Genomic DNA, 27195 nt, shown 5'->3' with positions numbered 1-27195 from the left:
GAGGTTGTTTCAAATGATCAGAAATGAGAGCAACATAAAATGCAAAATTCTCATGACCTTTGGTGCACGACCTTGGGTTCCCGACCTTCAGTTTTTGTAGCTCATGAGCTGCTCCTGGTGTCCTTCTGGCCAGTCAGGAGATGGATGGCAAAGGCATGAGATGGTGGGGCCAGAGGCATGTGGCATGTCCCCCCAACCCACCCCGAGAAGTCAACCAAGCTCATCTGTTGGAAAACATGGGATTAAGGCACCTGAGATGTTTCAGGTGGTGCAAGATGCAAAGTAGTGACCCATTTATACATCACCTGGGAGATCCCAGTATTTATAGCAGCAGACCCCTCAAAGTGCTGTCCTCCAGCTCTCAATCAGGAGCAGTGGATGTTTTCCAACTCAACAGAATACAATTTATAAACTCCAGCCAATGGAGGAAGATCCCAATGAAGATCTGGGTTTGATGCTTGCAACGCCTGGGCAACCACGAGGCCCCTGGTTAGCTGGATCAGTCACTGAACATCAAATGCAAGGTGCCAGGAGGTAAATTCAGCCATTCCCTCTTCAATTAGGAAGGAGGGATGTGGGAGGAAATACAAACCATTGTTTGGTGAAGCAATCAGGTTCTAGAGAGAAAACCGTTGCCATTTCTCACCCATCCTGCTGGTGTTTCTATATTAAAAAGGCCCCTATCTGAGGCAGAGTTATAACACATATGTGTATGTACATGTCTGCACATGTGTGCATGCATGCATGAGTGCTCACACCTGTACATGCTAATTCCCACCTAATGAGAAGGGGCAAACCGCTAATTTGGGGTTCCTTGTTCTTTGCCAGCAAAACCCATTTGCACAAAAGCTCTATGTGTTTCCAACACAGTATCTCTACGAGGTAACCACAACCTAATAGTATAATAGTAGTAGGAGTAATAATAATTATGACTGCTGATATTTATTATGCATTTGCTATATGCCAGTGCAAAATGCTGTTTACTGGAAAGTTCTTTACTTGCATTACCTTATTTAATCTTCCCAATGGCCCTATGAAGTGGGCATTATTATGATCTCCATTTTATAGATGACGGAACTGAGACCACGGAGATTATGTAATTTGTTCATAATCTCAGCAAACCAATAGCAGAGCAAGATGAACCAGGTCCATCTGACATCAGAGCCCAAGTTCCTGGCTCCATTTTTACAAGTACAGTGACTGGGCGCAGTGGCTCACGCCTGTAATCCCAGCACTTTGGGAGGAGGAGGCGGGTGGATCACAAAGTCAGGAGATCGAGACCATCCTAGCCAACATGATGAAACCCTGTCTCTACTAAAAATATAAAAATTAGCCAGGCGTGGTGATGGGCACCTGTAGTCCCAGCTACTCAGGAGGCTGAAGCAGGAGAATAGCTTGAACCCGGGAGGCGGAGGTTGCAGTCAGCTGAGATCGCGCCACTGCACTCCAGCCTGGGTGACAGAGCGAGACTCTCTCTCAAAATAAATAAATAAATAAATAAATATACAAGTACAGTGGCAGCCTGGTGGCTGACTAACTAATGAAGTGGGGAAGGGGCCGGCGGGAAGACAAGGATGGGGATGATGAAGTCTCTGGTTTGAATGACAGAGACTGTGGTTGTATGAACTGAGACAGAGAAAGTGTGAAAACTGAGAAAGATGATTAATTCCATTTTAGATAACGACTTTGAGAGGCCAATGAGAGTCCTGGTGATGACCAGAGGGAGTCAGAAGCACAGGTTCTGGGCCAGGCGTGGTGGTTCACACCTGTAATCCCAGCACTTTGGGAGGCCGAGGTGGGCAGATCACCTGAGGTCATGAGTTTGAGACCAGCCTGACCAACATGGCAAAACCCTGTCTTTAAAAAATTAGCTGGGCATGGTGGTGCATGCCTGTAGTCCCAGCTACTCAGGAAACTGAGGTGACAGAATTGCTTGAGCCAGCGAGGTAGAGGTTGCAGTGAGCAGGGATTGTACCACTGCACTCCAGCCTGGGCAGTGATTGAGACCTTGACTCCAAAAAGGAAAAAAAAAAAAAAAAAAAAAAGGAAAAAAAAGCACAGGAGGAGAGAGGTCTTGAAAAACCTTTTTTTTTTTTTTTTTTTTTTTTTTTAAAGCACAGAATATGGGGAGTGGAAAGAGATAACAAGAGTAATAAAAACCAGTGAGCACTTTCAATGAAACAGACATTTGCCAAGTGTTTTTGAATATATGACCTTTTTCATTCATGTAAAAACTCTGTGAAATAGGTGTTTTATTTCCATTTACCCATGATAAAAATGCTCCTTAAAGTGTCTTAGGACAGCAGGAGGAGAACCAGGAGAGAACAGTATCAGCCAAGCTAAGGACTGGGAGAAACCCCAGGTGAAGGGCATTGGTATAACTAAAATATCTTTAAGAGGTCAAATAGGAGAGTTGCCGAAAAAGGATCATTGCAATTGGCAACTGGGGTGATACTGATGAGAAAGGGAGGGCTGCCATTGAACTTCAGTTGCTGGAGGAGTGAAGGTACATTGAGAAAGTCAAGAGGTGCACACTCTTCTTCAAAGCCTTTTTGTTGAGGGAAGCAGAAGTATTTGCTGTGCATGCAAGGGACTTAGGTCTCCAAGAGCCTCTGCCTCCTGCTCACTTCTTATCTGAGTAAAAGTGAGTCTGGGGCCGGGCGCGGTGGCTCATGCCTGTAATCCCTGAACTTTGGGAGGCCGAGGCGGGTGGATCACCTGAGATCAAGAGTTCGAGACCAGCCTGGCCAACATGGTGAAATCCCATCTCTACTAAAAATACAAAAAATTAGCCAGGCGTGGTGTCAGGCGCCTGTAATCCCAGCTACTCGGGAGGCTGAGGCAGGAGAATCACTTAAACCCAGGAGGCAGAGGTTACAGTGAGCTGAGATGGCACCATTGCACTCCAGCCTGGGCAACAAAAGGGAAACTCCATCACAAAAAAAAAAAAAAAAAAAAGTGAGTCTGTAGACTGAATTCAAACCCTGGCATTATGCTACCCACTATCTGTGCAACTCTGGGCAAGTTCCTTAAAGTTTCAGTTTCCTCTTTTGTAAAATAGGAGCAATTTTAATTCCTATCACACTGGGGTTGTGATATGAGGATAAAATGAGAGAATGCAAGTAACAGGTACTGAGTATGTGATCAACGCATCATGGCTCCAAGTATTATTTAGTTCCCATTTTCTACTACAAATCCCTACAGACAGACAGCGTATGTTTCCTATAATAGGGCATTTGCATGGTGTTTAAGTTTTAAATACTAAGGAAACAGTCTTGAATTTTTAAAAGACTCCTGTCAGACTTAAGGAAACCTATTTGTCATTCCAAGCTAAATTGTTTCCGCTGTTTTTGTTATCTTGGCTTCAGGTCTCAGAAAATGAGAACTCTCTGACATAGTATGAAGACCTGGGGTCTTTTCTGCTGGCCAGTGGAGGGAAGCTCCCACAGAAGGATGACCCCTCAGGGTAAACTCACTGTGGTTAGGATTGTTGTCCAGATTCATTCATTTGTTTATTCATTTTCTCATTCAAGACGGATTTACTGAGCACCCACTATGTGCCAGGCTCTGTGCTAGTAGAAAATGATACAAAATCCATGCTTCATGGAACTTACATTTTACCGGGGAAGAGAAGCAACAAACAAGACTGTAACTGTAAATGTGAATATATGTTTTAGTGCCAGAGGGAGATAAGTGATGTTAAGAAAAATAAAGCCAAGGCCGGGCAGGGTACCTCATGCCTGTAATCCCAGCACTTTGGGAGGCCGAGGATGGTGGATCACTTGAGCTCAGGAATTCATGACCAGCCTGGGCAACATGGTGAAACCCCGTCTCTACCAAAAATACAAATATTAGCTGGGTGTGGTGGTGCACACCTGTGGTCCCAGCCACTCAGGAGGACTGTGGTGGGGGGATCACTTGAGCCCAGGAGGCAGAGGTTGCAGTGAGCGGAGATCAAGCCACTGCACTCCAGCCTGGGCGACAGAATGAGACTCTGTCTCAAAAAAAAAAAAAAAGAAGAAGAAGAAAGGCCAGGGGATGGAGTGAGAGTGATGCCATTTTCAGCTTGGAGGAAATGGCCTTTGAGCAAGACCTCAGTGAAGTGAGAGAGGGTGCCCTTTGGATGTCGGGAAGAAAGGCATGCTAGGCAGAGGGAGCTGCAAGTGCAAAGGCCCCAAGACAGAGCTCACCTGGCACAGTCACCAAGCAGCAATGAGGTCAGTATGGTATGGCCAGAGCAGAGTGACCAAGGGGCCACACAGCGGGCCACAAGCCAGAGCAGGGTCCTTGATGGCCATGTAAGGACAGTGGATTTTCATCTCAGCTAGATGAGAAACTGCTGGAGAATGTTGAGCCCTGAATGATATGATGACGTATGTTTTGTTTTTATAATATTTCATTGTTTTAGAGACATGGTCTTGCTCTGTTGCCCATGCTTGAGTCAGAGGCATGATCATAGCTCACTGCAGCCTCAAACTCCTGGGCTCAAGCAATCCTCCCACTTTAGCCTCATGAGTAGCTAGGACTACAGGTGTGCACCACCACGCAGGACTAATTTTTTTTTTTTGTAGACACAGGGTGTGTGTGTGGGGTCTTGCTATGTTGCCCAGGCTGGTCTCGAACTCCTATCCTCAAGTGATCCTCCCACCTCAGCCTCCCAAAGTTCTGGAATTCCAGGTGTCATCCACCAAGACTGGCCCTGATTTACATTTAAACAGGATCACTGGTGTGGTGTACAAGGATAGATTAAATGAGCGGGGGACGGGGGACAATAGTGGAAACAGTACAACCAGTGAGGAGGTGGTTATGATAATCCAGGTAAGAATGATGGGGGCTTGAAGGAAGGTGATTGGTGGAGGGATGGAAAGATGCATTCGGATGTGGGGTATGTTCCGAATTCAGAGTTGACAAGATTTGCTGATGGATTGGGTGTGGGGTATGTGAGGAAGAGAGGCATTGTTGGTGACCCTGGCATTTTTGGCCTGAGCTATTTAGTAAGAGAGGAACACGAGGAGGAGATCCCATTTGAGGGGGGAAATTTAGTATTTGCTTTCCTTTTTGATAAGTTCAAAATTCCAGAGGACACGTCAAGGAGTCCCCTCAGCTGCAGTGTGGGGATTGCAGAGGTTTGGGGAGCTAGATTGGTGGCCGTGGCATCGGGGAGAGACTGCCGCAGTCATCCACAGGAGAGGCATGGTGGCTAGGACTGTAGAAAGGGGAGGCGGAGCAGACAACAAAGAGGTGATGGTGGCAGGGACTGCTGGTATGGCATCCTGGTGTGACTATAAGGCAGACCCGTGCGTGTTTTTCTCCGGCCTGGGTGTTGGAACTCAAGCCAGCCAGTCTAGGAAGCACATTTGCTGAGACACGGAGCATCTTCAGGGACCGTTTTTCTTTAAAAACCATCAATTTCCCATCCACACCAGAAGGCTGTTGCTTCGCCTGGGCCTCCCCAGAGGCTGTGATGGGAGACAGTGAAACAGCTTCTGGCAGCTCCACAACCTCCCCCTCCCTCTCCCCACTCCCTCCTGCCTCAGAGAACAATGAAATCTTTAAGTGAGATAGCACAGAGGAGACACGAGAACAGGGGTTAACCAAGGGGGTGCGATACAGAGGGAGCGTGATTTCCCTGCTAATCAGCAGCTTACAGGGCTGGCAGATCACAGCCTTCCTGTTAAGTGTTTCTGTGTTTTTCAAATGGAGCTGTCACTGACCATTAGCTTCAGGAGCGCTCCCTAAATGGAGACGTCAGCCCTTGGGAGACACAGCCCAGATCAGTTTCCTGCCTGCTGTGTCCTTGAAGTATGGGCAGCTCAGTGGCTGGGATCTAATTAAAAACGCACCATGGATTGCACCTGCCTCTCTGGCTTGTCTTGGGTGAACACTTCAGCCTCACTCAGCTTAAAAAAAAAAAGAAAATCCGACTCCCTTGTCATCAGGGTACATCAGTGGGGCTCCTGGAACAGGAATGGGGGCCAGAAACCAACTGGGTTATTTAAACCACACGCACTTCTTTCAGGATTAAGGAGAGGAGTAAGAAGGTTGATTTGTTGAATTACGCTCCTGAATTTAAGAATCTAGACAGTTTGAAAAGCTTATCTGTGACCTGTTACACGTAAGCTCTTTTTCTTTTTCTCTTCTCTTTTAATTTCTGTTTCATTGAATTAATAACAGAGTCTTGCTGTTGAATGTGGAGTTGGCTTGGTCACCACTGCCACAGGGATCTCTTTTTTGTTTTGTTTTGTTTTGTTTTTTGAGACAAGGTCTTGCTCTCTTACCCAGGTTGGGGTGCAGTGGCGTGATCATAGCTCACTGCCACCTTGAATTCCAAGGCTCAAGGGATCCTCTTGCCTTGGCCTTGTGAGTAGCTTGGGACCACAGCTGCACACCACCATGGCCAGTGAAAGGGATCTTTTAAAGACGCTGACTGGAGTATGCCATTTCCCTGCTCTTATCTGCAATAGCTCCCCATTGCCCAAAGCCCACACTCCTTAGCATGGCTTAAGGGGCCATTTAGGACCTGTCCCTGGACACTTGGTCAATGGCCCCTTCCCTGCCTGTGTCCCTCACCCCCTGAGACACCCTCCAGCCATACTGAAGTATTTCCAGTTCCTAGAACACTCATGAACTCTTGGAGGTGACTCCAAGCCCTTGCACAGGCTGTCTCCTCTGCCAGGAACACTTGCCTTCCACTCCTTCTCCATTCATCCAGCTATCTCCTGTGCATCCTTTCTGTCTCCAGAGCAGTGTCACTTCCTCCACGAGGTTTTCCCTGACCTGTCCTCTGTACTCCTGGATTTATCCCATCAAAATACAGGGTGTTCATCAAATAATCGTCAGAGGAAAGAAAAATTGGGAATCTACTATGGGCCAATAGGGAAAACAGTTAAATAAATAATGATACATCTATTTGATGTATGACCATGCAAAACACTCTTAAAAATTAAAAGAAGATGTAGAAGAATATTAAATGACATAGTTATATAATTACTAACAGTGTGTACAATATCTTCCCATTCTATAAATTATATACACAAATGTATACGTAATATCTGTACACATTTTATACACAGGCTTATGGAGATTAGAAGAATTACAGATGGTTTTAATTTTTTCCTTTTCCCCTTTATGCTTGATTATATTTTTAAAATTTACATAACAACCAGGTATTGTTATTATTATTTTGTAATAAGAAAAGAAGCTGTGAAAGCTATTTTAAATGAGACAGCAATTATCATGGAAGAAATTGAAAAGTAGAAATAAAGAGAATGGGAGTATTTGGGTAAATTGTTAAGGTTAGCCTGATGCTACTTTAACATGCTTCATCTTAGTAAAACACTCTAACGCAGCAGGAGGATCGCTTGAGGCTAGGAGTGTGAGACTAGCCTGGGCAACATAGCAAGACCCTGTCTTTACAAAAATTTAAAACTTCTCAGGGCATGACGCCACATGCCTGTAGTCCCAGCTACTTGGAAGGCTGAAGTTGGAGGATCACTTGAGCCCAGGAGGTTTAGACTGCAGCAAGCTATGATCGTGCCTCTACACTTCAGCCTGGGTGACAGAGTGAGACCCTGTCTCAAAACAAAATGAAACAAAAAAACTCTAAAACAAGTGGCTGCTTTGACGTGTATTTTGGTGCTAAGGGATAATGAGGAAGGCTAATATTTGGCTCTTGTAGATCCTCTGCCTAGCAGCATGCTGGACACTGGCGATACATAAGAGGGTACCTGTTCTTGTCCCCATTGAGCTTAAGATCTAGCAGAGGACACAGATGCACACACAGGCCACTGCATGGGACCATGGGACAGGTGCTGCCATTGAGCACAGAGGAAAGGAACCCAAGAAGGGCCAGGAACTCTGTCTGGAGGGAGTGACATCTCACTTGAGTGGGACCTGCAAGAGAGACATTGCTTCTTTGGAGGAGGAAAGGAAAGAGCCTGGAGAAGAAATGGAGGTAAAAAGAGGGCATGGACAAGGTAAGATGGTGGAGGAGAGGATAAGGCTCCTCCCTGCTGTCTGTTGCCTAGCCGACTTTGATAACATGAGGCTAGTGGCTCAGGGGAGCTACCTGCCCAGCCTCCATCAAGACACCAAGACACCTTCAGGTTAGCAAGACCAGAAAGTCACGATGAAAAGACATCCAAGCTACATAGCCTAGGCAAAAAGACAAACGCATCTTTCTTTTTCACATGTGTGCATCCAGTGAAATGCAGGGTCGTTCCTATGCCTTCCAGTTTCCCACAGCCGAATACAGGAGGGACCCACTCCAGGGAGAATCAGATGCTCAAAGCTGCGTACATATTTGATCATTTAAAAAAGTCATTTGTGGTCTGGGTTTTGGCAGAAAAAAAGAGAGATTTAAGTCTCCTTTTTCTGCTAATAATGAAGGTCCCTTACAATCAGGGATCTTTTATCTCTTATGTTTATTTAGGGAGGAAGTCAGTAGGAGAGGGGTCTTTTGTGTTTGATACTAGGTCTGTTTTGTTTTGCTCTTGCTTTTCTTAATTTTCATTAAAAAATAACATCCAGTGTTTTGATTTCCTCCAGATCTCAGTTTAAATGGCACCCTGTCAGAGAAGCTGTTCCAGACCACCTTCAAATGAAGAGGATCCTCCTTCTTCCCTCCTGTTATTCTCTGTCAAGATATCCTGTTCATTTCTTTCACAGAAATAAAATCTGGTATATCTCAGTCTATAATTATTAATACAGGTTCATTCTCTGTTGATTGTCTATGTTCTCATCTAGACTGTAAGCCACATGAGAGCAAAATCACATCTGTTTTATTCACCACTGCGTTTCTAGAACCCAGGGATGAAAAAAAATCAAATGGACAAATAATAGTGTATGTGAAGCACTAACTATGAGCCAGATACTGTGTTAAGTGTTTTGCAAGCTTTACCTCCTTTAATCCCCCCAAAAGCTCTATGAAGTCCTTGCTGTGCAATGAGAAAATGGGTTTAGTTTAAGTATCTGACCATGATTTGATCCTAGATTTGACAAGAGATCCAGACTCTTCTATCAGTCTCCTACATTTATCGCAGAAACAAACAAGCTATTAAAAAGCACCAGGATGCCAGGCATGGTGGTGCATGCCAATAATACCAGCACTTTGGGAGGCCCAGGTGGAAGGATCACTTGAGGTCAGGAGTTTGAGACCAGCCTGGGCAACATAGAGAGAACCTGTCTCTACAAAGAATTTTTAAAAAATTGGCCAGGCATGGTGGTGCATGCCTGTGGTCCCAGCTGTTCAAGAGGCTGAGGCAGGGGGAATCCCTTGAGCCCAGGAATTGGAGGCTGCAGTGAGCTATGACTGTTCCACTTCACTTCAGCCTGGGTAACAGAGTAAGATCCTGTCTCTAAAAAAAAAAAAAAAAAAAAAAGGAATTATAATAATAATTTTTTTTTTGAGATGAAGTCTCACTTTGTCGCCCAGGCTGGTGTGCAGTGGCATGATCTCGGCTCACTGCAACCTCCACCTCCCGGGTTCAAGCGATTCTCCTGCCTCAGCCTCCCAAGTAGCTGGGACTACAGGCACCCATCACTATGCCCAGCTAATTTTTGTATTTTTAGTAGAGACGGGGTTTCACTATGTTGGCTAGGCTGGTCTCGAACTCCTGACCTCGTGATCTGCCCGCCTTGGCCTCCCAAAGTGCTAGGATTACAGGCATGAGCCTCTGTGCCTGGCCATAAAAAATTTTAAAACACACAAAAGAATCCCTCTTAATCCCGCCACCCCAAACCTCTGTATTATGTTAACATCTTGGTTTGTATCCTAGATGGCTGGATGAATAGATGAATGGATGTTTTTTAGTTTTTAGACAAAGGTGGAATCATGACTCTGTTCTTTTGCTTGCTTTTTAAAAGAAACTAGATGAAATACACTCTAAACATCTTCCCATGTCAACAGAATATCATTTTTTTTCTTATCTATTCTTCACCATTCATCCTAAACCCACATTGCTGGCTTCAAGTAAACTCACCCTCAAATAGTAATTATCCCTTCTATTTGCCTATCTTTTTATAGCTTTGATTCCCACAAGGCTGTGAGATAGGCAAGAAAATGATTATCTCCACTTAACAGATAATTTTAAGAGTTAACAGTTTGTTCAGGGTCATATGGGGTCAAGTAGGAGAGCCAAGATCCAGAGCCCATCTGTTCAATTCCAAAGCCCATGGGCTTTCCATTACATCCCATTGCCTCATACTATGTATCTGATTGTGTGGCATGGACTTAAAAGTTAAGCTGACCTGGGTACCAATCCTGGCTCCAACAATTCCCAGCTATACAACCTTCAAGCAAGTTAGCTAAGTCCCCTAAGCTCAAGTTTCTTGTAGGGTGTGGTGAGAATGACTTGATAAAATTCACATCAAATACTTAACATGGTAGCTGGTGGTTGCTGCTGAGGGCTGACTGACCCATTCATGTCCAGTGAGTAAGTCTGATAGGGCTGTGCTCTGGCTTGAAAGAGGTCCTGTATGCTCTGCCAAACCCCAAATTCCTACCCATATTCCCATCCCAATTACAAGCAGAATGAGGACCTGCCAGTGCTACTTTAGACATAGAACAGAAACCTTCCCACTTAGCCTGGTGCATCATGGCAGGAAGCTACAAGACAAAGCCAGGCCCTGGGGCTCCCAGTTAGAGGAAGTGAGAAAAAGACGTGTACCCTGGGGAGCAAAAGGGATGCATTTCCATTCCCATCCAAGCCTCACTTCCTTAGAAAGACATTTCAGGTAGATTAACACACCATCTCTGTGCTGTTTTCCATATGCCATTGGGGGGGGCATTTTGTGGTTATTTTTAAGAGACTGCACTTGTAACAAAACAAAAAGTAAGCTTTCTGTTTTCCTTTCTGGGTCATGAGCTGGTCTCAACCCTCCAAATTCAACTGTCACTGGAAGTCTTTGTGGAGTTGGAATTTCTATTGGGAGTGGCTGTGAAGGTAGGAAGAACATCAGCAAATGTGGTGATATGGTTTGAATGTGTTCTCCCAAAGTTCTTGTGCTGGACACTTAATCCCCAATGCAACAGTGTTGAGAGGCGGGAACTTTTGGAGGTGACTGGATTGATGTTATTATTGTGGGAGTGAATTTATTTAAAAAGTAAGTTACCCTCCCTCATGTGCTCTCTTGCCATGTGATGCCTTCTATCAGGTTACTATGCAGCAAGAAGGTCCTCCCCAGATACAGCCCCTGATCTTGTACTTCCCACCCTCAAGAACCATGAGCCAAATAAATTTCTTTTCATTGTAAGTTATCCACTTTTTTTTTTTTTTTTTTGAGACAGGGTCTCACTCTGTCACTCGAGCAGGAGGATTGCTTAAGCCTGGGAGGTCGAGTCTGCAGCAAGCTGTGACCACGACACTGCAGCCTTGACCTCCCAGGCTCAAGCAATCCTGCCTTAGTCACCCAAGTAGCTGGGACTACAGGCATGTGCCACCCCACCTGGTTGATTTTTGTAATTTTTGTGTGTGTAAAGACAGACTTTTGCCATGTTCCCCAAGCTGGTCTCAAACTCCTGGGCTCAAGCTCAAGTGATCTGCCCATGTTAACCTCCCAAAGTGCTGGAATTACAGGCAAGAGCCACTGCACCAGGCCCCAGTTTCAGGTATTCTTATAGCAGCACAAAACAGACTAAGACAGACACACAATGTCATAAAAATGAAGGAGAAGAGGGGCTTAAAAAGAAAGAAGGCACTCTGCACTTTTCCTACAGATAAACTCACTTATATAGGAAACTAGGAAGTTATTCAAAGGGTGATGTAGAGTTAGATAAGCAGATAAGAAACAATCTCCAAGATAGAGGGGAATAATGCAAGATACAGAAATTGTACACAGCATGCTAACATCCTTGTGTGTGATGTAGACTATTTCTGGGCCTGAACACATCTTCTCTAGAAGGTCACACAAGAACCTGGTTGCAATGGGTGTCTCTGGGAAGGAGAACCAGGAAGCCTAGCTAGGAGCCATGGGTGAGGGGAATCTTAATTTCACTTTGTAGCTTCTGATGCTGCTTGAATATTTTATTTTTTCACATTTTTTTAAAGGAGAAAGGATTAGAGCACCTAATAATATGGTGAGGTCAAAAAAGATGAGACAAGCTTATGAGAAGAGGCAGTTTTCAGGTCATTGATGACTCAATGAGAAAAATATCAATAGGATGGCGGGAGCAGAAGCCAGATTGCACCAAACTGAGGAAACAATAAATTGTCATCAAGTGGAAATAGCAGGAACTGGCAACTCTTTCAAAAGTGTGTTTGTATGCAAAGTAAGGTAGGGTAGTAATCATAGCAGTAGTAAGAGTAGTAGTAAGGAGGATTCCCAGGTTTGAGGTAGGGGATTTTTAACATGAAAAAGACATAGCAGGTTTATGCACAAAGGAGAAGGCCAGGATAGAGTCAGAAAGGACAGCTGCTGTTTTTGCCCAGCCAGCAGGCATTGTCTTTTCTTCTAGTGACAGTGGCTTTATTTTTCTTTTTTTCTTTTTTCTTTTTTTTTTTGAGTCGGAGTCTCGCTCTTTTGCCCAGGCTGGACTGCAGTGGCGCTATCTCAGCTCACTGCAAGCTCCGCCTCCTGGGTTCACACCATTCTTCTGCCTCAGCCTCCCAAGTAGCTGGGACTACAGGTGCCTGCCACCGCGCCCGGCTAATTTTTTGTATTTTTTAGTGGAGATGGGGTTTCACCGTGTTAGCCAAGATGGTCTCGATCTCCTGACCTCATGATCCACCCGCCTCAGCCTCCCAAAGTGCTGGGATTATAGGCGTGAGCCACCACACCCGGCCATGACAGTGGCTTTTTTTTCTTAAAGGAGATATTCCTTCTCTTCTTTCAAAATGTCTGATTTAGATAGGACATTCCTTCTCTTTTTTCAAAATGTCTGGATTAGATCCAGCTCTCTGGCTAAGAGAGGCTGGTGACCCAGGCCCGGTCAATCAGCACATTCCATCCCCCTGGTGCAGTGAGCAATTCCCTTAGAGATGGGCATATGACCCAATAATCTTCCAAAAAGATTGAGTCCTAGGCTGCTGGGATTTTATAAAAAGGAAGCCCTTTTCTTTGGTAGAAGTTGCAGAGATAATGGGACATAAATTGGGAGTTGCTATGTGCCCAAGAAAGCCTTCTGAGAATGAAGAATGAAGTCAACACAGTGGGGAAAGAAATCCTAAGGGATATAGATAAATGTTTCCCTGCTGGCATTGTTTGGGACCAGATGAAGATGATCCATCTACATCTGAATACTAACTATCATTATTTTTTGCTTAAAAGTCAATTTAAATCAGATTCCTATTTGAAACCATAGGAGTTTTGTTGATACAGAGAGAAGCTGTAGACACAGACTAAACAGGGGAGATAAGCATGAAGGATCAAGAGGGTGGAGTCCAGAGCAGGAGTGAGGGTAAGTCTCACATGAGTTGGGGGAGGGAACACATATTTGCTAAGACAGAGATGGAAGCTGGGCAAGGAGGTCAAGATGACTATGGAGGTGCCGGTAGGTGGTAAGAAGCTGACGGCTACCAACCTGTGGCACCCATGGGCCTCAATCTTCCTCACGATTTAGGGCAGGGATCCCCAATCCCTGGGCCATGGACCAGTATCAAAATAACAATAATAATAATAAATAATAATATAATAGTACATGACTCAAAGTCATGTATCTGGTAGGTTCTATGGTTGACTTGCCCCCCCAAAGTTCATGTGTTAGAAACTGAATCTCCAATGCAACAGTGTTGAGAGGTGGCACCTCATGAGAACTTAACAACATTATCTTGGTAGTGGGATCCTAATAAAAGGGATGAGTTTGGCTCCGTATCTTTCCCCTGCATGTGCACACACATGTATGCATATGCATATATATGCACACACATGCACGCATACTCTCTCTTGCCCTTCACCTTCTGCCATGGGATGACACAGCAAGAAGTCTCTCACCAGATGCAAGCCCCTCACCCTTGGACTTCCCAGCCTCCAGAACTGTAAGAAATAAATTTCTTTTCTTTATAAATTATCTAGTCTGTGGTATTCAGTCATAGCAACACAACATGGACTAAGACAGAAACTGATTTAGGAACTTCACCTGGCTCAGGAACCTGCCAATTCCAACCATCTAAAGGGAGCCTGGTTTGATCTGAAGTTTAAATGGGTTCTCCATGGGTGTGTAGATAGGTGGAGAGAGATAAACAGACTCCAAGCTGTGTGTCCTAAATGGCTCTTGGCTATTTGTTTGTCAGTATATAAATGTAGGTTGATATTTTTATTAAGATCTCTGCAAACTCCACACAGTGGATACCCCAAAAGAACAACCAGAAATGAGCAGGGAAACCTCTACTCCTTAATGAGCCTGTCTCGGCTGCCTCATTTCAATGCTGCCATGCCCTTCTTTCAGAGGTTAGTCAATGCATGCTGTCTTTGTCAGCCTCAAAATCAAAGCCCTAAGGAACAAATAAGATTTGCATCTTTTAAAATCCTGACAACGAATTATAAAAGCTGTGAAGATGCTACTTATTTGTTGCAATATTTTAAAATAAATTTAAATCATTTGAATTGTAAGAATACTCAGTCTTTTTCTATTATGTAACAGACACCATTCGATGGTGTTATCATGACTCTCCTGGTAGCACAATCACAAACCTTACCAGGGGCTCCAAGTGCTTCTAATAATCTTTACAAGGGTCTTGTGCAGTGTACAGTCCAGGGATCAAGTCCTGGCTCCTCTGCTTTCTAGTTGCTGGACCTTGGGCAAATGCCTTAACTTTTCCAAGCTCTAGTTCCTCATCTATAATGTGGTGATAACTCTACCTTATAGGGTTGAGAGAATTAAATGAGGCAATTCATGGAAGGCAGTTAAAACAGTGCCTGATGCAGACAAAAACGCAATATATTTTCTAATATATTTGAACAGTAAAGGTTTTATGAGAATTATTTTAAATCACAATTTTCAAAAAGGAATTGTTCTCTTGAGTATTTGATACTTTGGGGGAGTTAGGTTCTGTGCTTAAATAAATCACATTGAGTAAGTGTTAGATCCTTTTCTTAAGGCTTGAATTTGGAGTTTTAACAGCAAACATACAAAGGTTACACTTTCTGGATTCAATTCAGAAATGTCAGCACATCAAACACACACATTCAGACACACACACACAGAGGCACTTACTCATACAGTGTAAAGGGCAATTGGGTTTGGAAGAGAATGTCACATGAACAGATTCGCAGCTCATTAAAGCAGTACTTGAAGCTTTTGACCTCAGCTACATAAACAATGTTTTCAGATGATAAAATTGCTGAGAAACCAAGTCCTGTGAGTATGATTTAGTTTCTGAAGCAGTTCAGCATTTAGACTCTCAGAGGATACGGGCAATGGGATGTGATCAGATAGCCCAAGTAGTATTTTGGAAATGATACTAACAGAGCATAGGACAAGGACCTTTGCAAGCTATAAAAGCTTGCCAGGTTTTCAGCCTTTCCTACTGTCCAGATGCCTCAAAATTATGGGGCTTTAAGTAAAGTGCAGATAAGAATCGGTAACAAGAGCAGAAATGATTGGAATCAGTCTGTCATACAAGTGGGTTTGGAGTTAGTGAGGCCTGACACAGGCTAGAATGGAAGGAAGGAGGGAATGAGCATTGTAGTGATGTCTAGACAGGACTGGATGGTTGCTCCAATGTCAGGAGTGGAGGAAAGGGGATCTTAACGTCTACTTCTCATCAGGTTGTACTCCTCAAGCCCTGCCCAGAGAGCATTGACGATCAGATGCATCATATTTTAGAACACTTGACAATCTGGTTGACCATATTTTAGAACAATTGATGATCTGATTGATAATATTTTAAAAGAATACTAGAGCCATGTTTACTACTGGGCAGATCATTGTACACACACTTTAGCGCTTAAGACTCCACAGGTGCCAGGCACAGTGGCTCACGCCTGTAACCCCCAGCACTTTCAGAGGCAGAGGTGGGAGGATCACTTGAGGCAGGATTTTGACACCAGCCTGGGAAATTAATTAAAAACAATGAAAAAACAAATAAATAAAAAGCAGAAAAGACTCCAAGGACTCTAATGAAGCCTACTTAGCTTTCTCTTCCTCTTCACCTCACTGCTTCTATGCTGCTACCTGGGTTGTCTTCTGAGGCGGCTGAATCCTTGTACCCTGGGCTCATCCCCCTACCCAGTTTTCACAGTAAGCCCTTCATTAGGTGTTATGGACACTGTGGGAGCCTTTCAGAGGAAGAGTGACAGGACTTCATTAAGCCAATTCGTGACAATACATGAATGCCATTAAACTCTCCATTAGGCATTTCAATGTGAACATATTACCTAGCATATCTTGTCCTGTGACATTATAGCTCCATGTACTACTACTTCTGCAATAAAATATGCTCATCCATGCCAAAGGCTCAATGCACCTTTTGCTACAAGTCAGCAAAATTCTGAGCTGGATCACCCAGACACAAAGCAACTCCCTGGATACAGCCCTCAGCCACTGGACCCTCCGATATCACTACATTCTTTGCAACAGGATGGACAGGAGGAAGTCCAACCAAGAGCACAACCATGTCCTCCTGCTCTATGCCCTGCAAGCCAGCGCTCTGTATCACAGAAGCTTTCCTGACCATCTATTTCATTCATTCATCCTATTGCTACAGGGACCAAACTCTTGGCTACCATGTTTTATACTTGAGGAGCAATCATGTGGGCAGTCTGCAGGGACTCATGTTCATCAGTGCCTTCATGTCTCCATGAGACAACGACTGAGTGCCTACAAGATGCCAGGAACTGGGGAGGACCTGAGGATGCCAACTTGGGGGTTCTCAAACAGCTCCAACCTGCCCAAGCTCCTATCACCTTTTGCCTGGATTATGGCAAGAGTCTTAACCAGTCTCCCTGATTTCACCCTTGTCCCTGCAGCACTCAGAGGGATCCTTTAAAAACCCAAAGTCAGAACATGTTATTTCTTGGCTCATGAGTTGGTGTAAAAGCCAAAGATCCTTCAGTGGTCTGTGCTTTCCTTTGGCCTCTCTGATCTCACACCCCCTTTTCCTTTCTCCCTCAACCCTTTGGCTCAGCCACCTGCACTCCGTGCTCTCCCTTGACCATGCCAGGCAAGCTCCTGCCTCAGGGCCTTTGCATCTGCTACTACCAACCAAATCACTCTCCCCCATCACCCAGATATATACATGGCTCCCACCTCCCTCATCTTCTTCCTGTATTTGCTGAAATGTCATTTTCTCCACCTACTCTATCATACAGACATCTCCCTGACATGGCTCTTCTAATCTCCATCCCTACTTCAGCTTCCTGCATAATGTTTATCAACTTCTGACACATCGTATATTTTACTTGTTTCTATGTTTATTATTTTGCCCACTCTACCTAGAATATAAGCTCCATGAAGGCAGGGACATTAATTATTTTTAGTGCTATGTTCCCATCACCTAGAACATTACCTAACCTCATCACCCACTGAATGGATAACTCAATATCTGACAACATCCCCACCACAGGACAGAACCAGCACACGCTTCTTCCCAAGCCACTGCTCCATCATGCACTCAGCGACAGAGTCTGCCCTTTAGTACCCAAACCACCACCTTCCTCCTACCACATGCTGGCCAGCAACAGCCTGCTGTGTGCCCTGAACAATAACTTCACCAGAACATTCTATACTTAACTGTATATACCCCTTCACTACAGTCCTTACTACACAGGGTCTACCTACTGCACTGCTACAACAGGTTCTGCCAATCAACTCACAGGCCTGCTGCACCCTGCAGCACTGAGTTCTAGCCCCTGCTACATAAAGGTGGAGTCCCTGGCCCCACAGTGTCCTATCCCCTGGGAGCTTGTGAGAAATGCAGAATCTGAAACCCCACCGCAGACTGGCTGAGTAAGAATTTTAGCCAGATACCCAAGTGACTCGTGCATGCACATTAAAATTTAAGACACTCTGCTGGGCTACATCATGGCATCTGTAACACTGGATTAGACTGTGCAAGGTTAGACTGCAGGAAGCTGCAGATCTCTCTACCCAAAGTCCTGCGATTCAATACATTGCCTCTTCAGATCCTTCACCAGCACCCTCTCCCAGCACACACTGCAAAACCACACGATGCCATGACAGTTTGCAAAATCAGCAGCCAAATTATAGTCCTTTATAAATAGGGTAGTAACTTACACAACAACCAATTTATTTGCGATACCCTGCTGTACATAAGAAAAACACCACACACTCTAATATATATCCCAAAAGACTCCTTATGTTCCACAGCACACTGTGTTACAGCATCTTGTTCTATGGCCATTCACTCATTCAGTAAGAATTCCTGAACACCTATAATGTGCTAAACCCTATGCTAGGCACTGGGATTTGACACAGAGAAAGTCACAATCTTAAAGTAGTCAAAAAGACAGGCATGAGATTGAACATGTTATTACAGCCTGTGATGAATTTCTTGATGGGACAGTAGCAGATATCTACTCAGGAATCAACAAGAGCCTCCCTGAGCGGGTGATGTTCTACTGATTTGATGAGGGGGAAAAGGCAAGCCACGGTGGGGATCAGGGGGCTGGTGAGAGCATAGGAAAGGGCTTCGGGCATCCCAGGTGCATGGCTCTGCACAGATGAAGCAGGCAAGGGAAAACAAGGCACTGCATGTTTGAGGGACTGAAAGAAGCCCAGGAATGCTGTTCTTGGAGTCAGGAGCTAAAGCTAGGAAGAGGACAGAGATCTAGCACTGGAAGACCTCAAAAGCCATATATGCCAAGGAGCGATCGAGACTGGGGCAACAGAGAGCCATTTGGGTGTTTTAAAGCAAAAGCAACACACAACCAGGCGAACATTAAAAAAGAAATGACTCTTGTTCCCTGCAACAATACACCAAATCTAGTGTATTTCAATACAGTTTCAAACAATGCTCTGTGAACAGCTCCTTGCCACAATAAAAGATGGCATTGAGAACAACTTAGAAAAACCCATTTAAAGTTATTTTAATGAACCTCCAATAATAGCACCCTTCACTGATGTTTGAATATAATCCTCTGTTATTGTTCCTTGTTTTTTCTCTCACCACACTCTATTTAATAGCATGCATGAATCAGAAACGCTGACAGATACATGCATGCCTTTTCACATCCCACAAGGCACATGGAACTCTGCACACGCTCACCATGGGCCTTTTGGAAGTGGCAGACAGTTAAGAAGGGGTGAGGAAGGAGAAATATAAAATCCTGGGATTGGGGGGAGGAGGGCTGTGATGCAATGCATTTGCAATGTAAAAGGCATACAGGCAAGCTGGATCAAATGGGTAGGTGATGTATCTTTTTTTTCTTTTTTCTGAGACAGGGCCTTGCTCTGTTGCCCAGGCTGGAGTGCAGTGGCATGATCATGGCTCATTGCAGCCTCAACCTCCCAGGATCAAGATCCTCCCACCTCAGCCTCCTGAGTAACTGGGACTACAGGTGGATGCTATCACGCCCACCAACGTTTGTATTTGTTGTAGAGATGGGGTTTTGCCATGTTGCCCAGACTGGTCTCAAATTCCTGGGCTCAAGCAATTTGCCTGCCTCAGCCTTCCAAAGTGTGGGGATTACAGGCACGAGCCACTGTACCTGGATAATGTATCATTTATCATTATTTCTAATTCAGTCTAAGGAGATTGAAGGTAGCACCTGCTCCTTTAGAGCTGGTACCAGAACACTTTGAAGTATGTAGCACAGCCTGATCACTGCACTTTGAAAGTCATTGTTAAACCCACATGGAGGAATTCAAGACACAGGTCAGTGGGAAATCATATCAAATGCAGAACAGTTGAGGGATCTTGTTGATAATGACTAAGTATTGTAATCTTTTTATATTATCAACGATAATAACAGCTACCTTTTCCTGAGTGCTTTCTATGAGCCAGGCACGAGGCTAGACCTTTTATATTCATTACTGCTTAGCAGGGCTATTCAAAATATTTAACCGGTCAAAACGGACTCTGGTTGTAAATAACCATTGCTAACAGACGCTGGCTAAATAGCAACCTGACTTTGAACCATCACTACCCCTGAGGCTATAAACCAACAATGCATGGGATACATATGGGTGTGGGTGTGTTTTATTTGCCCCAAACTGTGTTTAATTTTCAAAAATTTGTTCTGATATATAAAAGAAATTGTGAGGTTTTGTTGTTGTTGTTTTTTGTTTTTTTGTTTGTTTGTTTGTTTTTGAGACGGAGTCTTGCTCTGTCACCCAGGCTAGAGTGCAATGGCACAATCTCAGCTCACTGCAACCTCTGCCTCCAGGTTCAAGCGATTCTCTATCCTCAGCCTCCCAAGTAGTTGGGACTACAGGTGCATGCCATCGCATCTAGCTAATTTTTGTATTTTTAGTACAGATGGGGTTTCACCATGTTGGCCAGGCTGGTCTCGAACTCCTGACCTCAGGTGATCTGCCCGGCTCAGCCTCCCAAAGTGCTGGGATTACGGGTGTGAGCCACTATACCCAGCCAAAATTGTGAGATTTTATATAAACATCTTAACTTTATACACCCTTTCACTAAGCCCTTACTACACAGGGCCTACATACTACACTGACTGTAACAGGATCTGTCAATCAACTCACAGGTCTGCTGCATCCCACAGCACCGAGTTCTAGCCCCTAAATACCATGAAGATGGAGCAGCCCTGAGGAGGCTGCATCCTGCGGGGCAGGCCATCGGGAGGTGAACATCAGCTGAGCCTGTTAGGTAGATCACCTGCTCTCTGGCTTGCATCGATCTCCAACACTTTCTCTTCTATCTCACCAGCCCTCTTCCCTCATTCATATTATCTGCTTGGCCTCTGTAGGCATCTGAGTCTGTGACCTCTTCTGGAAGCCATCACCCCATGCCCTGACTAGAAGGAGGACCAGTGTCTTCCACTTAAAGAGATGATTCTCTTGGCTGGGTGCAGTGGCTCACACCTGTAATCCTAGTACTTTGGGAGGCTGAGGTTTTTGGAGGATCACTTGAGCCCAGGAATTTGAGACTAGCCTGGGCAACATAGCAAGACCACATTTATTTATTTATTTATTTATTTATATTTATTTATTTATTTATTTATTTGAGACGGAGTCTCACTCTGTCGCCCAGGCTGGAGTGCAGTGGCGCAATCTCAGCTCACTGCAACCTCCACCTCCTTGGTTCAAGTGATTCTCCTGCCTCAGCCTCACGAATAGCTGGGATTATAGGCACCCACCATCACACCTAGCTAATTTTTGTACTTTTTTAGTAGAGATGGGGTTTTACCATGTTGGCCAGGCTGATCTCGAACTCCTGAGCTCAGGTGATCCACCCACCTCGGCTTCCCAAAGTGCTGAGATTATAGGCGTGAGGCACCGCACCCGGCCAAGACCCCATTTATTTAAAAATAAAAATAAAAAATTAGGCAGACATGGTGGTACACTCCTGTAGTCCCAGCTACTCAGGAGGCTGAGGTGAGAGCATCGCATGAGCCCTGGAGGTCGAGGTTGCAGTAAGCTATGATCGCGCTACTGCACTCCAACCTGGGTAACAGAAGAAGACCCTGTCTTTAAAAAAAGAAAAAAAAGGAGATGATTCTCCATGCTACCTCCCTCTGGTCTCTGCCTAGCTTCCCTGGCTGAGCTCCTAATGCCAAACTCCACAGCAGTGATTCTCAACCTTGAGAGCTCATCAAGTCACCTGGAGAGCCTATTAAACACAGAACACTGGGCCCCACCCCTAGAGTGTCTGATTCAGGAGGTCTGGGGTGGAGACCAAGAACTTTAGGAGACCAAGAATCTCCTAAAGTGCTCAGGAGATGTCGATACCGCTGGCTCTGACACTGCATACTGATACTGCATACTGATAGACAGCACACTTTGCAAACCACTGCACTACAGCTATAACATGACCCCCAGATGTCCACTGGGTTCTATGCTGGTGGGGATGGGAGCGTGTGCATCTGGCCAAGTGAGGAAAGGGAGGTCCACATTTCAAGATCTCATAAATAACCCCACAAAAACCATATGAGTTATGCATCTCACCTCTGAGTTCCCGGTTTCCTGAACAAATAGCTCACTCTTCCTTTCCAGGTTACCTTTTCATCTTTTTCCAAATGGTCCCATAAAAGCTGTGATGCTGCTCATGACATGTGGGGCCCTCTTCGACCCCAATGTACACACAGATGTTATCTTAAGGAATAGCAGCAGCAGGATTCTGCCCCTCAAAGACCCTACACCGGGACATTAATTAATGTATGACACAGCTAACGAAAACCATGATCAGCTCTCTGTGAGTGCCTCCTCTGTACCAGGCTTGTACAAAGTGCTTTATGCATCATAACAACCCTCTGATGTCAAAACTATTATCATTACGTGCCTAGCACGTAAGTGCTCAAGAAATGAATAACAATACTAGTATCAAAATAACTACCATTATTGTCTTCTTCATCTTAACACTCAAACCCTTACAACGTTAGGTTTCAATGATGGTGTTTATGTTCACTCTTCAGCCTCAGTCAGTAGTTTTACAACCCATCATTGAGTCACCAAGTCTGCCCTCCATTTAATTTCACAAAGAAATATCCTCCCAGCAGAATAACAGTTTGATTAATTCAGGTGTAAACTCTTCTTTCCTGATGCCGACAAGTACTTCCTGATGAGTCTTTGGGGATAGAAAACCTTCCTGTTGGTACATGGACTGTGGGAAATGTGAGAGTTTTATTCTTGCATTATAAAACTTATGTCAAAGCCATCTCCACACCCAAACCCTCCAGGAGGGGGGCTTCAGTTCAAGAGGACTTCAGTCTCTGCTTCACTCTGTTTTGCCTTGGGTGGGAGCTGGCTGCTGAACTGCCATCTTATTTACTGACTCAGACATAGTGTATGTTTCAGAATTAAATTTAAATACTGTTGAGATAAACAACATGACCTTTTCAATGTCAGTATGAAGAAAAAATGACACAGTTGAACCAAGAGAAAGAATGAGGGCAAAATTAGATCCTTTATCACAGTCCAAGAATGGATCTGAACTCTGCTCACCCAAGAACCATTCTCAGAAAGTTGTCAGCTAAGACAGTTACAATAATTGAATCGATGAAACAAAAATTCAGTAGGCATCATCGTTTCCATCTTTATAGAGACTAAGCTGGGCCAATGGAAAATGTCCATCTTAGTAACCAGTGATTTTGTGCATATGTGTGAATACATACACCCATGTTCCAGTAGACACATTGACGTCTACCCCTCAGGGAGCATTTGGAAAACACGAGGCACAGGCAAGAATACCTTGTGTGTGAATACCCAGCAGTCAGAGAGAATGGGCTACTTACAGCTTTTGGCTTATATGGGGGCTGGATCTCTTTGCGTTCAAGTTTCTCCCAATCAATATACCGGAAAAATGCATGCTCTTTGATATCACGTTCGCCTTCAGGTCCACAACCCAGACGTTTGCCCGGGTGTTTGGTCATCAGCTTCGAGAGAAAGAAAAACATTGAATTTGCTGAGTTTCAGAAGAGGAAATGTAAGACACTCAGAAATTATTACTCCAATGCATTAGGAAAGAAAGCGCAAATGAAGAATCTCAACTCATTTTTGTTTTTTGCTTTTTATCCCAGCAAAAAATCCCAGCCAGGACTTTGCAGGAGAGGACCTGATAATAGGACCCACTGCCAATCATCTGTTATGGTTAATCAAAACGAAGCCTGAATGTGGCCGTGAACTTCAAGTTAGAAATGCCACATGAGGGCCAGGCACAGTGGCTCACACCTGTAATCCCAGCAATTTGGGAGGCCTAGGTGGGCGAATCACAAGGTCAAGAGATCGAGACCATCCTGGCCAACATGGTGAAACCCTGTCTCTACTAAAAATACAAAAATTAGCTGGGTATGGTGGCACACACCTGTAGTCCCAGCTACTTGGGAGGCTGAGGCAGGAGAATTGTTGAACCCAGGAAGCGGAGGTTGCAGTGAGCTGAGATCGCGCCACTGCACTCTACAGTCTGGCGACAGAGAGAGACTCCGTCTCAAAAACAAAAAACAAAAAACAAAAAAACAACCAAAAAAAAAAAAAAGAAAGAAAAAAAGAAATGCCACATGATCCATTTATCCATTTTTGTTTAAGAATAAGTTTTGTGCAATTACCAGTGCATTTAATTAGGACAGTTTCAATATCTTCAAATTTCCCTCCTCCCACAACAAGAAAACTGGAGTTTGACAAAAGCAAAGGCTACATTCATTCAGATACCATTTGCATTTCTCAGTAAAGCACTTGCAAAAATGACAAAACAGAAGAAAAAGTATTAGTCAAAGGGGCCCAAGTTTCAAGTAATTACTTTCTGAAAGCTCATTAAATAGTCAAAACCTAGCCCAGCTCATTTCCCTTGTATCATACATTACACACAATGCCACTGAGGTTTCTTTGGTGTTCCGTTTAAATTACTTAATTATCAAAACCCTCCATCTTTGGGTCTCTGAGTGCTAAATAACAAGATGAATAGATGCGCCAAGATGAAACCAGACAGGCTTCCTCTTGTAAATGAGTCCAAAGCAGCATGAAAATATCTCTGATCTCAAGACTTGAGCAAATGCACAGGGAGTAAAGACAGAAGAGTTGGTGATTAATTAAAAAAAAAAAGAAAGAAGCATACAAGTCCAAAAGCTTTCCAGAGTTGACATCACATTGAGAAGCCCAAGATGGCAGAATCTTCTGCCCAGGACTTGCTGATGATGGGGAAGGAATGAACCCAGAAATTCATTCCTACACTGTTGGACAGTCATCAGCCTGTTGCCCCCTCGCAAGATAATTTGTGGTCTCACACACAAGCATGTACTTGTCATATAAAGTGTATCCTCCAGGGTGGGGAAATTAACTGAGCGCTTACATTCTAAGCTAGCTACTTCTTTTTTTTTTTTTTTTTTTGAGACGGAGTCTCACTCTGTCACCCAGGCTGGAGTGCAGAGGCGCGATCTCGGCTCACTGCAAGCTCCACCTCCCGGGTTCACGCCATTCTCCTGCCTCAGCGTCCCGAGTAGCTGGGATTACAGGCGCCCACCACCACGCCCAGCTAATAATTTTCTTGTATTTTTAGTAGAGACGGGGTTTCACCATGATAGCCAGGATGGTCTCGATCTCCTGACCTCATGATCTGCCTGCCTCAGCCTCCCAAAGTGCTGGGATTACAGGCGAGAGCCACCGCGCCCAGCTGCTACTTCTTTATTTACATGCATGAGCTTCCCTGATCGTCATAATAACCCAATGAGGTGAGTATACTATTTTTCCCATTTGAATAAAAAGGCAATGAACACTCAGAGAAGTTGAGGAACAGCAAGGACTCCAGAGAGGAAGTGGCAGAGTCAGTAAGAGCTGGGTGCAGACTCCACCTCTGCCTAGCTCTAAAACTTGGGCTTTTAAGAAAAATGGGAGTGCATTTCACACATGGTTTTCTCAGGAATTTTTGTGGCCTGGCTTTGTCAGGAGAGGTTTATGGAGGGTGAGGAAATTGAGCCAAGGCTTGACATTTGTGTAAGATTAGGATGGGAGGAAAGAAAGGGCAGTGAGGTTTTGGTTCACACTGATAATAACATCAATAATGGCTTCCATGTACTGAGTATGACAACATCATATGTGTTCAGGCTCCGTGCTAAAGGCTTCCCGGCCATTACCCATTACTCTTTAACCTTTGCAACAATACTCTAAGGCCTCAGCAACTATTATCCCCCATTTTCCAGGTAAAGGATGTGGGTGCAGAGAAGTAAAGTCATCTGTCTAAGGTCAAACAGCTAAGGAGCAGGGCAAGGCTTTGAACAGCTCTGCCTGGCTCAGGACTCTTATAGCTTTATGTTCAGTCTCAGCTGTTCAGTGTCTGCTGGTTTTCACCCTAAGGTCCTGTCTATTTGGGCTTCTGTTGGCTTCAAGTTTGTTCAAAGTGGGAATAGCCATCTGAGTAAGGTTTTACTAATTTTTTTTTTTAGTAGAAAATCGGGCCTTTAAGGGAATGGACATATAAAGGACACTGCTTCAATGAAACAGGTGACTGTTTTCAAAAGCTCAACTGAATTTCTGTCTAAGCAGGAGGATGCCAAGCAAAGAAAAGGTACTGCAAAAACATGCAGCATTAATTCGGAGTCTCTGCCCAGTTCCCGCACTCTGCTCTAATGTGCCCGAAGCCATGTAGACAGCTGGATTTAATCACTGTTCCAATCTCTGATCACCTCCCAGACGTATCCCCTGGGGCTCGCTGTTCCAGAGGAAGCATTTGGCTGTTTGCTTGAGCATCACTCGTTTTTGGAGTACCCTCCTTGAAGGAAGAGCCCCATTGGACTCAGCCCACTCAATTAATAATGGTCCCCAAACTCAATAGTAAGAGAGTCACCCCAGTTAATCATGAAGGTTATGGGTCCTGAATTAATAGAAAACGGCTCTACCAGGGAAACTGCTAATTGGAGCAGGAGCTGAAGGCAGCTGACCTGGAAAATGCTCTCTCCTCCATGACCCATTTAGAACCCGCAGCTGTCCAGGCAGGGCGGGCGTGTGAAGGGGAGGACCCTGTGGATGTATTAAACACCTACTATGTGCCCACATCATGCAAGGAGCTTTCTCTTATGTTATCTCATTTAATGCTCTCAAAAACTCTTTTCAATGAGTACTACTATTCCATTTTTTAAAATAAACAGAAGCCCAGAGATGCAAAGGAAGTGGCTTAAGATCTTGCACCTAGGCTGGGTGCAGTGGCCCATGCCTGTAATCCCAGCACTTTGGGAGACAGAGGCAGGAGGATCCCTTGAGCCTGGGAGATCAAGGCTGCAGTGAGCCATGATCACTCCACGGCACTCTAGCCTGGGCGACAGAGCGAGACATTGTCAAAACAAAACAAAACAAAACAAAAACACCTTGTGCCTAGAAAGTAGAAAGGTCAAGATTTGCAAAGGGTCCCTTGATCTCCAAAATCCCCTACTTTAAAAGTTGCAATTCCAGGGGATGCAAACTCAAATGCCAAGAGGAACCTGGCAGATAACGCAATAGCGTCAGCACTAGTAATAGTAATAATAACTTCCAAGGGGCTTGGAGCAGAATGCCAGCCTCTATTCTAAGTGATTTACAGTATTCAGCTGTTTAGTCATCAAAGAACCCAATGTGGAGTGCTATTATTATCCCCAATCTGCAGATGCCGTCAAACAACTTCCCCAAGGTCCTGCGGCAATTAATGCCTGAACCAG

At 44.5% G+C, this 27195-nt stretch overlaps 1 protein-coding gene across 4 annotated transcripts in view; it reads right to left on the bottom strand.

Annotated features, from left to right (window-relative positions):
• Nucleotides 1-27195, bottom strand: part of PRKCB (protein kinase C beta) — a 380988-nt gene that overhangs the window by 6122 nt on the left and 347671 nt on the right. For all 4 annotated transcript variants that reach the window (XM_016929638.4, XM_003315019.7, XM_054668319.2 and 1 more), the window contains one exon: nucleotides 23311-23451. In XM_016929638.4, coding sequence (XP_016785127.1) covers nucleotides 23311-23451 — 141 coding nt within the window. The remainder of the gene's footprint in view (nucleotides 1-23310; nucleotides 23452-27195) is intronic.

The sequence above is a fragment of the Pan troglodytes genome, chromosome 18 (assembly GCF_028858775.2).
Source record: "Pan troglodytes isolate AG18354 chromosome 18, NHGRI_mPanTro3-v2.0_pri, whole genome shotgun sequence".
NCBI classification, from domain to species: domain Eukaryota; kingdom Metazoa; phylum Chordata; class Mammalia; order Primates; family Hominidae; genus Pan; species Pan troglodytes.
The sequence above is the reverse complement of the archived record's forward strand: the minus strand, read 5'-3'. Positions and strand labels throughout refer to the sequence as shown.